Genomic DNA, 12175 nt, shown 5'->3' on the forward strand with positions numbered 1-12175 from the left:
TTACCATAGTTCTACCATTTTCTACCAATTAAAAAATAATGAACAATCAACTATTGCTCTTTTGTATTTATCTTTTTCAGAGACTAAACTAAATGCTGTTTTTTTTCTCTGGTAATACCATCCGCCAGAATTCCAGCATGATGCTGATTCTTCAATGAGTGTTTAAAGCACATTATATTAAAGGGAACATGGGAATTACTTGTACTTGTGCTAAATATTTATTGAATACGCTTTTTGAAAAGCATGATCAAGTCTTGGACATTTAGAATGTTACTTTAATTTTTACAGTCTATGGTACTGACAGGCATGCCGCCTTGACGACTACAAAACAATGCATTGTGGGAAACTGTGTCCACACAGTACTGGCGCTAAATGAGGACATCGGTGTAGTTTTTTTTTTTTTTACTTTTTCTGTTTAGTGAATCAAAAATAAATATAAAAAAATAAACAAGATTTCAAATAATCTGTGGTCATATTTGTTATTGTTGTCTCTAAAACCTCATTTTAATTTAGTTTTATTTATTTATTTGGGACAGTGCACATGCAATGAATCCCGCGGCTATTTTATTAACAGTTTAACTCCCAAAATATGTTAAAAAAATAATATAAAAGACACAACAGCACAAATCATACTAGGAGGAGTGGCATATTAAACTTCAAACGAATGGTAAGGACAACCCCCAACTCATTGATCTCAATCCTCTGGATTGCCAAAAGGGTGTGGTGGAGCCTATAAAAGGCAGAGTTGCTTTGTGCTTGCATTCTGATGAGGGGATGCCGCGCTGTGCTACAGGTTCCAGGCCCAGTCAGTGGGGCACCTGAAACCTGGTGTATGGACCTGTAGCACCAGGGTCCCCTCTCCACTGCACCCTGAGAGCATGTGATTTGGCAGGACAGACGGGTCAGACCGTGAGCCCCTGCTGCTTTGCCTGTTTTACCTCTGTTGTTTTGGTCATTTTTATTATGATTACTTTTTATACCCTGTTGGTTGTGGACTGGACTGGCCTCTGCGTGGACCCAAGTGCCTCTACCCTCTTCACTCCACCCTTGGCCAGCTGCCTCCGTGTGGACAGCAGGACCCTTGGCTCATCACTGGACTGGGAAGTGGCCGCTGCTTCAATCCACTGTACCCTGGATGGGCTGACGGCATCATTGCACCACCTCAGACGGAACACTGCAGCGTCTAAGAGCGTGAAGTGCTGGAAGGTTCCACTGAGGCTTGGAAAGTTGGCCACGACTCAGGACTCTGAGGACCATCGGCCATCGCAACCACTTTTTAGTCCTTTGTACTTGTGCTTTTTATAATGTCGTTTTTCTTTCTAAGCCGTTTTTAGAGCGAGCCCCCTGCAAGAACTGGGTTACAGGTGGTGGAGTGGACCTACGTGTGTTTTGATCCCTGGGTTGGATTCCCCCGTCCCTTCACTATTGTATGGCGTGGTGCACGAGTGTGGGGTGACTTTGTTATTTTGGGTATCCCACTCCACCTGTTGACCCGGACTGGTAGGTGCAGGGAGGCCGAGCATATTTTAATTGTAATAAATAATATATTTTAAAAACTCCCAGAACTGCATCCGTGCCCTGTGTGATCCTGCGGTTATAAATTTTAGTGTGTCCAATACACCCCGTACCTGAACTGCTCGTGTTGCCACACTTTGAAGCACCGAGTTCCCGCCGTTAGCACACGCTCACTCAGTCACATGGATTTAAGATGCGTTCGCTGCCGTCAGAAATATCAAACTCCAGGTAGAACGTTTTGTCTTGTGAAGAAAAAAAACTCCTTAGTCTAGGGCAGTGGTTCCCAAATTTTTTTCTGCAGGGCCCCCCTTTTTGAAGATTAGAATATTTTCATGCCCCCTCACCCCCCCCACACCACACCACACACACAGACACAAACATACAAATCCTTTGTTTCTAAATTCCACTGGACTTTAACATTGTAAGTCATACAAAACGGCAATGTTTTGTATGACTTACAAACAAAAACTAAACAAAACTAAAAAAAAGACAAATCACCTTTACAATTATTAAAAGTGACACTGCATCATGTATCATCACATTTTACAATGTAATGGTGTTCATGGCTGTCAACACATCTTCTTGTAAACTTCATTCCTGCATGAAAGTGGCATTTTACAGTTTACCACCTCTCTGAAGAAAATAACAAAATCCTGAACATTTAACTGCAAAAACCGCATCTTGAATGTCCACATCTTTTCAGTGACTGGTGTGGGCTTGCTTCATGATGCAGATCTTCTCAAATCGGGGCTGCAGCTGTGAGACTGCTACTCTTAGTTCATTTTCAATGTCCAGCTTTGATCTGTATTTAGTCTTGATCGAGGCCACAGCAGAAAAACCTATCTCACATAGGTAAGACGTGGCAAATGGAAGGAGTGTGGCCAGAGCTCTTTTACCTAGCAGTGGGAACTCTTTCTCCACTCCAATCCAAAATGCAGCTAATGTCTTAGACTTAAACTCCAGCCTCATTGTTGAATCAGAGGTGACATCAATGAACTGTTCATTCTCTGTAGTGCTGAATTCAGCAGGTGGTGTTGCACTGAAGGGGTCTCGGATCCAGTCATATTGTGTAGGATCCTGCACTGGGAAGTACCTCTGGAAATGCTTTTGGAGGGCAGAGATGTGAGCTTTCATGCATGGGATCACTGTGTTCTGCAGCTTGTTGACCTCAATGAATGACTTCAGCTTCTCAAACGAGTCTATATTTCCCTCTGTAACTTGCTGCTCCCACATCTCAAGCTTTCTTGTGAATGATGTGATTTTATCTGCCAGATGTGGAAGGTGTGTGTTGCTGCCCTGCATCTGCAGATTTAGCTCATTGAGTTTTTGAAACATGTCACTGAGGTACGCAAGTTTCATGACGAATTTGTTGTTGTTAAACTTGGGGGCAAGTTCATTTTCCTCCCCCTCCAAAAAGATGCGGATCTCATCCCGCAGTTCAAAGACCCTGGATAAAACCTTCCCACGTGACAGCCATCGGGACTCGCTGTGAAACAGAACCGCTGTGTGGTCGGAGCCCATTTCCTCACACAGTGCAGAGAAAATACGTGCTTTGACAGGTCGTGTTTTAATGTAGTTCACTGTAGTGATGACATCCGTCATAACATCATGCAGGTCAGGACTCAGCTGTTTAGACACCAGCGCCTCTCGGTGTATCATACAGTGTGTCCACTGCACGTTAGGAGTGACGCGCTTGATGAGCGCCTGCAGCCCCCCTTTTCTCCCAGCCATGGCCTGAGCCCCGTCTGTGCAGATCCCCACACAGTCCTCCCATTTCAGATCGGCCTCTCTCAAGTAAGTGTCAATTATTTTAAACAGTTCGTCTGCGGTGGCTCTGCTCGTCACTTGTTTGCAGAAAAGCAAATCCTCCCTCAAATCATCGACATCAATGAATCTGACGTATGTTATCAATAAGCAGTCTTTATTACTGTCAGTCGCCTCATCCATCTGCAGAGCGAAGCGTCGGTCCCGTATCTTGTCATTTAGCTGCTCTTCTATGTCTTTTGACATATCATAAATACGCCTTGCGATAGTATTGTTTGAGAGAGGAATGACTTTTAGCTTGCTGGCAGTGGCTTCGTCGATCATAGTTGAGACCATGTCGATAGCAGAGGGAAGTATTAATTCCTCGGCTATAGTGTGTGGCTTTTTACACTGAGCAACTCTATAGGCAACTTTGTAGGAGGCGAGCTGAGCATTTACAGACAAGGAAGCTGCTTTAGTAAAGCGACTCTGCTGTGCACGACAGTGTGCGAGTTTTTTTCTGAAGAACTCCACTGGCTTGTCTTTGTGCTCGGGATGTGTTGTCTCCAAGTGGCGTTTTAATTTGTTTGGCTTCAGACTGTCGCAAGCTAGTATTTTTAGACACACAACACACTGTGGTCTTTCCTCCTTACCCACTGTTGTGCTTGTGAAGCCGAGTGCGAGATATGCCTCGTCATATTTTCTTGTCTTTGCTTTTGAAGTTGCTACATCTGAAGATTCACCATCTGGTTTGCGTTTAGCTGGGAGCGCTGTCACAAACGTGTCCATGCTGTTATGCTAGCATTGTAATTAACCTGGGAAGCCGTAGCCTTGCCGCGCCCCCCCTGCAATACCTCTGCGCCCCCCCTAGGGGGCGCGCCCCCCAGTTTGGGAACCACTGGTCTAGGGCAAATGTGTATTTAATGTTATTTTTAAAGTTTGGTCATCATACATTACTCAAAACAATAGACATGTCTGATACATTTTCAAAAAAATGTACAAACCAAGTCTGTAATTGTTAAAGATTTAATAATGAAATATCAAAATATCAAGCATTGGACTGAAACACTTCAAAATTGAACAATCAGAAGCTGCACATCACAGCAGGAAGCAGAAACATGACGAAGAAAACCTGTTTCAGCTTCCTCACCTGTTTGAGGTCACGCTTTAAGAAGAAAATATTACGTTTTTTTTTCTCACACAGTCCACCTAGGATGGTTGGGACTCGTAAGTGTGTTGTCCGTCTATCTTTTTTTTTTCATTTTTTCTCTTCCTTCTCCCCTTCTTTTTTTGCCTTTCTGCTCTTGGGAAGTCGCCGTTTTCCTTCAAAAACGGGTTGAGCAGGTGGGGTGCTCGAGGCGGGAATTTCCTGCATTTCTGATAAAAATACAAAAAAAGAAAGATTGGGGTTATTACTATTTTATCTTCCGATGCAGAGACACAAGAAGGTAATGAGCCTTCACTTAACATGCAGAAATAGATAAAATCACAATATTATGTCATTTTTTTTGCAAAAATAGAATATTTCAAAATATCCTCACAGTAAATAAAAAATAGCATTTTTGACAACAAACAAGAGTAATCCTAAAATCTGAAACCACAAAGATTATCTTATGAAGTGAACAGCAAACCTTTTACTTTGACATTATACTTAAAGCTCTGTTTAAATGTTTAGTTTTGTTTTTTGAGTAAAATTGTGCTTTTTACAAAAAAAAAAAAAAAAACTTTGGGTCTGTTAAAAGTAATAAAGCATCTACACTATAATTAAACCATGTATCAATTTAGATGACAAATGGTCCAAAGTGTGTATAAATGTAAAACTTAAATTTCAAGTGTAAGTTTTTGCATATAGTATATTGACTTTTCTTTGCAAAAATAAAATAATTTGAGCCACAAACTACTTAATATGAGCATTACAGTTAAATAAAGAAGATAAAGATAATGAATGAATCAGTGACTTACTTTGAGCTTTTCCCTTTCTCTCCTCTTGCCTGCGTTGAATTTCCTCCAACGTGTCGTAGTGGTTTATGTATGGCACGTGGACAAAAACCCCTTCGGACATTCTAGGTTTCGTACAGGCCTGAGGACAAACAGCAAAAAGATGAAAGAATATTATGCCTGCGTTTCTGAAAACACACCCCGTTAATTTTTTAATCTGCTGTAAAAGCATTCATGTGGTCTTTTAATTATGATTATGCAGTTTTTAGCCAAAACCAAATAACTGTGTTGTTTTCTTGGACAAAGTTTCTGCAGAGCAGCAGTAGTTTACTACAAACTGCTGAAGTTGTTGGCAGGACAGTTATCACAGGATAGGCCTTCCCCACTTCCCGTCACCCCTATTTTTATACTCTCTCCTGCTAGCTTACAGCCACTCCCAACCCCACCCTAATATTATCGGTGCAATAAAACTGCTGAGCAATATCGGAGCTATCCAGCTGTACAGTTTTGAGCCAGATGCCAGCACAGAAAACGTACATGGATCTATTTGTCTGCAATTGGACGTATCAGAATGGAGTGGAGCAGGGAGGGAGCTTGTAGCTTCCAGTAGTAATCTGTACGCCACACTTACAAGCTTTTTCCAAGAAGATTTTTTGTCTGCTCCTGATTCACAATGACTTAAATAAAGACATGTCCTGCAACATCCAAAAAATGCCACAAGGATATGTTAAAATTAACATCAAAAAACAAAAAGTGGGTCTTTAAGACAGTTATATTCAGTTTAAGACATATATACTTTAAAATGTTTAAAGTGTTCATGTCAAACATAAACAAGAGCTGATGCTTGTTTCTACTGCTTTGGTTTGTTTCCCTCCATTTTTATTTTGAAAGTGTCTATTCACATGTATTTTATACATTTATAAAATAGGTTAATTTTCAAATACGTGCAGCCAACAACAAAATCCAGCCTTAGACACACTTAAAATACGTGCAGCAATGTGCATCTTGCCTGCAAGTATTATGTGTGGCTAACATGAATTTCCATCACTTTTTCTGCTGGTCGCATGAATAAATTCAGCTTTTTATTTTTTGCTTCCAAAACAAGTTGGTGATACCAACCTTTATTCACCCCTACCATACTCTTTGCTTTATTTATAATGTGGGGAGAAAAATCCCAAAGAAAGTAACAATATTTCTAATTGAATAATAACAAATAATTTAGATACTTTAATACAGACTCAAGGTCCATTTGCCACAAAAGACACAACGGATAAAATGAATAAAAAGAACACTCATGATAATACAAGTATAAAAAACAATAAAAACATAAAATTACCAAGTATTGTAAACGTACAAAAACTAGTAAAAAAAAAACAATTCCAGACTTAAAACAAAATGGGGACTGGCAATTCAAAGTACTGTCTCTCACATTGGTGAGAGTTAAAATAATATTATTAAAGCGTTAAGACAATAAATAAAACCATAGATAAAATGTCTCAACAAAGCTTGGAGAGAAATAACTCTTGGACCAACAAGCACACTCCTTGCATTGCACCATTGTGGCTGTTTTAATATAAGTCTAAGGGCATCATTATAGGGAACCTGCAGCCTCCTCTTAACTTAAAAAAAAAGATTTTTTAACATTTAACATTTTTACTATTATTCCTTTAAAAAAAACAACAACAACAACTTGCAAAGTGTGAGATTCTTACATGGCCATAGTGTCCCTTCTCGGCGCAGTTGTAGCAGTAAGCAGAAGACTGGCCCTTATCCTCTGCTTGCTTGGGTACTGGGGGGGCATTTTTGGTCTAAAGACACAAAAACACAAAAAAGGGGTTAATTAGATTTTTTTTTTATATATAGATAAAAAGTAGAAAGAAACAAAGAGGTTTATTCTAGCATTCCTCCTCTCTCCTGTCACCATTTCAATGCTCCCCATTGAGAAGGATGGATGTTGATAGAATGAGGTGATTACAAAGGTGTGATTCTAGACCTGTAATGAGCATCTATGATAAGTGTGTGTGTGTGTGTGTTGGACACAGAGTCCTCTTTGGGCCAGCGTTCTAAAGGACTTCCATGCTTCAGTGCTCACAGCAAATATACACTGATAAAGAGAGAAAAGAGACTGAGGCAGAGAGCATTTACTCCTAATGTTACACAGACACACACCAGCATTCACTCCAACACATACACAACACTTCACACTCCTCCACACTCCCGTCTAAAGTGGCTCCTTCTTCCTCTCAGTCCCGATCCCCAAGATTACAAATGATTTGTGCTCAACGTTATTTCTTAAACATAGCTTAGCTTACCTCTCCTCCCACCTGCCTCCCCCCTTTGCTGTGTACAACCCCCCCAATGCAAACCAACACACTTGTTTTTCCCCCCCTTTCTCGCCTTCTCTTTTTCGCTTGAGTAGTTTTGCAGTAGAAAGGATGAATGTTATCAGAGCGTTGCGTCATTATTGGGTCAGGCCTGGCGGGCCCATCTCCATCACAAAGGCCAGGAGATCACAGACCTCCTGCAAGCGCACACACCAACAGTCATGAACACACAGTCATGAACACACACACTAGCACCCCTAAGGAGATCAGAGTCCCAGTCTCAGGCCCCCCAGTCGCCACCCTTCCTGCCCCTCTTCCCATTCATCTTTCATGTAAATTGGCTGTAGGTCTTCCTCTGTCTGTTCCTCCCTGACCTTGGGCTTGCGTTATCTCCACACAGTCTGATCCAGCACACAGAGGCTGATTTCGAAGCACAGAAGAAGAAGAAGAAAAAAAGGCTAAATTAAATCCTGGCATGTTCTTTCATCAACCTGAGATCTGGGTGTAAGAACCTGGCATGAATGTGCGTCTGAAAGCATGTGACAGACCCCCGCCAACACACAGACACAAAACTACACGGCGAGATATATGCAAACACACACTCTTCTTCGCTCTTTCTCACTCCCCTCTTCCCACGTGGTGTTGGCAGCCCATTTCATGCTTTATCACGTCTTTTAATTGACAAACAAGCTGCTCTTTTCTCTTAGGCTGAGGTCTATATCACCCCCTTGCTCAGATGTGCGCACACACATATGCAAAAGAAGCCAGGAAAAATAGTTGTATTTTTACATTTTGGATAAACACACACACACACACAAGCACACACAACTAAGCAATTGGCTCCCTGCTGACATGGGGCCCAGGTGACTGTCAAGCAGACTTCTAGTCACTGACATTGCTTAAGCACACACACACCACATGGAGCCACCAACGTCACATCTGCACTTTGCTTTAAACTGAATTCAAAGGGGGAAAAATGCATATTGGGACATGGTTCAACACACTTTTGTCAAAACCAAAGACTGTATATAAAATAATAATATATTTTTACAGTCTATGGTCAAAACCTTAATCTTTCAGAATGTTTTTTTTTCCTCCAACATGCTCCTCGTTTGCTGCAGGGCAAAGTCAATACTTATCACTACGGACTCATTGATTTTAAGTCAGTCTGGTGCTTTTTCTCTCTCTAAAATGTTCAACTATGCTTTATACTGTTGCCATTTTCACTTGATGTTAAATAAAGGGAAATGATGGTCACAAAACTAAAAGTGCTATAAAAATACTGTAGGTTAAAGAGTTTGATATAGTTCACTTCAGGAAAAGAAGAAAAGCCTTTTAGATTTTTGAGAGATTTTTTTTCATATTTGAGGTTTAAAAGTTGCCATTCTCATCGTTTTTGTTCATTTTTGAGAACAATTACAACAACCTGAATTTATATTATGTTAAATTCCCAGAAGAACCAACTTTTGCTTCCAATATGCTGGACAGTACTTTTACAAGAAATATTTGGGAATTTAAAAAAGACTAAATCAACACTTATGGAAATGTTTGAAGATCTCATTCAAAAGGATAGAATATTTTTGGATTAAACTCTCTTGTTTTGCATTTGATGTTAGTGACAAAAGAGAATAGGCATTACCAAGTTGAAAATTGTAATGTTTTTCTTGGGTTATTTCATGAAACCCTAACTCAAGACAATACTTGTGCTCTCGTTTTCTTTTTGAGAGACATCACCATAATGAAAGAGGTTTTCTTAAAAAAATAGCAATCACCATAACTGCTATTGTTATTTCAAAGTTGTCTGATTAGACAGATAAACTATTCTTCATCTGTAATTCATTTCCTGTGTAAAGGCTAATACAAACCCAGAGTGAGATCAAACCATAAAGAAGTGAGCTACTGTACTCACTGTATGATGGTACTGCCTCCAGATCTCCGGACAGCCCTGTAACAGGAAGATAAAGGAAAGAAACAACTTAAGTTAATAAAAATACAAACAATTCAAATAAAACAATATTGTATGTTTTTTTCACACTTTGCAGAAGTGTCACCAACATAGGCACTGTCCTCTTCTTTATGTGAGGTACTGGAAGGGACGCCTTTTTAAGCCCTTAAGTGTATAATTTGTGTTTTACTTGTATATTAATTCAATGTAATATATTCTATATGTCTTGTGTTTTTTTATTTGGACCTCGAGTCTGTAATTACGTTATTTTTTATTCTATTTGAAAGTTGTGGAAAAATATAGAAGATAAAAGTGAAGGCCACTAGAGGCTAAGCAATATTTCATTTTCCTTTTTCAAACTCCTGCTGTATCACAAAAAAAAACAAAGTGTAAAACAAACAAACTGAATAAGATATTTAACTACAGTGCTTTTTAGTTCCAAGGGAGTTCAAATTTTGATCCTAAAACTAGAGATGTAAGAAAATATCAATTCAGTGAAAAATTGCAATAATTTATTTGGCTATATTTGTATTGATTTAAAATACTGCCAAGGTGATATTTAACTGATTATTTAAAAGCAAACATGTAGTTCAGTGCAGTTAGCGCCAGGAATCAGTCCCCTGTCTCCCCCTCTGGTCATCAGCAAAACTTGTCACCTGAGTACTGACTGCTGGTTATCTACTACGTTTCCCATCTGCCATTGCTCTTATAACCGGATGTTTCCCAGCTGCTTCATTCAGTGCCTACACACCTGTATTCCATCTACAATCAACCAGTCACTATTTATAATGAACACTCAGCTAAGTTCAGTGTGAAGTCTCATCCAGGCATGCCTAGTGGTGATTTCCGGCTCAACTTAGAAACGCTCATGATCTCCACTGCAATCCCGTTGCCTCCTCAGCCCTCGTCTGTCCAGCAGCATTCCCTTTCTGTTCTCTCAATAAACCTCTGCATATGGATCCATCAGCTTCCGCCTGTTCCTGACAGTTTTGTTTTCTACTTAAATATTTCCTAAATTACCAAAACAGAAAAATCCCATACATGTGCTTGGGTAAAAGCAACGTTTATGAGATATAGTTGCAGTGACCATTAATATGCATTACTCAAGTGAAACATGTTTTAGTATTCAGATAATTATTGAGTCATAATTAAAAATGAGTGAAACATTGTCTGGTACTGTTTACGGGGTAACATATCATTTCATGACACGTGCATCGCAGTATGTCATCGTATTACCAGACTGGTGCCAACACACACCCCTACTAAAAATGTGTTTTCCTTCTTCTGTCAGAAAAATTACTGACAAGGATTTGCTCCAGGAAAAATTCAGTTGTTTCCAAACAATTATTAATTTAATCTTAATTAGTTATTTTAAAAACATAAGGTTTCATTGGATGAGCCCCATGACTTCAAATAACATATTCTACAATATTGCCGTGGCTAACAAAAAGTACTATCTGTGACAAGTGACAAGTAAATTATTTATAATGATTGTTTACATTACCGTTCTGTATATATGCAGAGGAAATTAATTATATAGAGTTCTGGATAAAATGCCATAAAAATTGAACTTTTTGATTTGATTGACTTAACTGAACTAAATTAAGACATTTAATATATCAAATATAAGTATTTTTTTTAGGAAAATTAGATTACATAAAAATACTGGATTTGTTCATCTTTGGTTCACAGTAAAGTAACTTGTGTATGCACACAATAGTATATAGGATTTCTGTCAATCATTATATAATTCTGAATTGAGCTCTATGTTTGTTTTTTTAAACTATGTTTAATTTATATACATAAGAGCAAAATTAGGTGCAAACACAAATCCACTTAACTTACCCAATTAATTTAAAAAATACTTTTTTTAGAGTTGCAGATGATAAACCCAGATCTTACATTTGTCAGTTTTATTTTATGCTAGAAAAAGCTGCTCCTTTTAATCAAAATGTTTTATATTTTGTTTTAACAAGATTTGTTCTCTCATTTTCCCCAAATCTAATCACAATCAACTCACAGCCTCTGTGTGTATGGCTATGAATTATTTCAAAATACCAGATAAAAAATGCAGTTTAAAAACGTTTTATAATTAAATGTGATAAAATTGACCAATTTGATTTGCGGGTTTTTTGGGTTTTCTCAGGGGACCCCGGCTTCCTCCCACAGTCCAAAAAAACAAGGGAAGATGTGACCTTTATTTTCTATTTTTACACCAGTTTTATTGTTGTTTATTTTATCAAATGGGTCTTACAACTATTTATATTCTAACTAATGTTTATATGTGTATTTTTTTTGTTCAGCACCTTTTGTTCAATAGCAAGTTTATGAAAAGTGTTATATAAATAAAGTGACAGATTGATAAGGCATTTGAAACAATGACCACTTACATCAGAAAAGTGTCCCTTCATGCCACAGCGATGGCACTGCTTTTCTGAGGAGGGTATTTTGCTGCAGGTGTCGACCGCGTGTCCAGGCTGTCCGCAGTTGCTGCANCTATAAAAATACTGTAGGTTAAAGAGTTTGATATAGTTCACTTCAAGAAAAGAAGAAAAGCCTTTTAGATTTTTGAGAGATTTATTTTTCATATTTGAGGTTTAAAAGTTGCCATTCTCATCGTTTTTGTTCATTTTTGAGAACAATTACAACAACTGGCCCAGGTTACCACAGATGAAGCAGGGTTTTATCTTCTGTGTACGCACAAGAACAT

At 38.8% G+C, this 12175-nt stretch overlaps 2 protein-coding genes across 2 annotated transcripts; both read right to left on the reverse strand.

The window, feature by feature from the left end:
• Positions 1-2214: 2214 nt before the first annotated feature.
• On the reverse strand, positions 2215-4047 carry LOC112157476 (zinc finger BED domain-containing protein 5). The gene has a single exon (XM_024290227.1). It carries the CDS (start codon positions 4045-4047, stop codon positions 2215-2217), a length of 1833 nt encoding a protein of 610 aa, XP_024145995.1.
• A 223-nt stretch (positions 4048-4270) lies between these two features.
• On the reverse strand, positions 4271-11867 carry zcchc7 (zinc finger, CCHC domain containing 7; the record flags this gene model as incomplete). Its single annotated transcript, XM_024289321.2, is given in 5 exon segments — positions 4271-4635; positions 5221-5338; positions 6909-7004; positions 9430-9465; positions 11856-11867. Coding segments are annotated over 5 exon segments (381 nt in total), but the record flags the coding sequence as incomplete, so codon positions are not given.
• Positions 11868-12175: the final 308 nt, after the last annotated feature.

The sequence above is a fragment of the Oryzias melastigma genome, linkage group LG1 (genome assembly GCF_002922805.2).
Source record: "Oryzias melastigma strain HK-1 linkage group LG1, ASM292280v2, whole genome shotgun sequence".
In the NCBI taxonomy this organism is placed as follows: Eukaryota; Metazoa; Chordata; class Actinopteri; order Beloniformes; family Adrianichthyidae; genus Oryzias; species Oryzias melastigma.

Bases quoted from the DNA above. Each gene is read 5' to 3' on its own strand.
- LOC112157476 (XM_024290227.1), bottom strand. From the start codon at position 4,047: ATGGACACGTTTGTGACAGCGCTCCCAGCTAAACGCAAACCAGATGGT.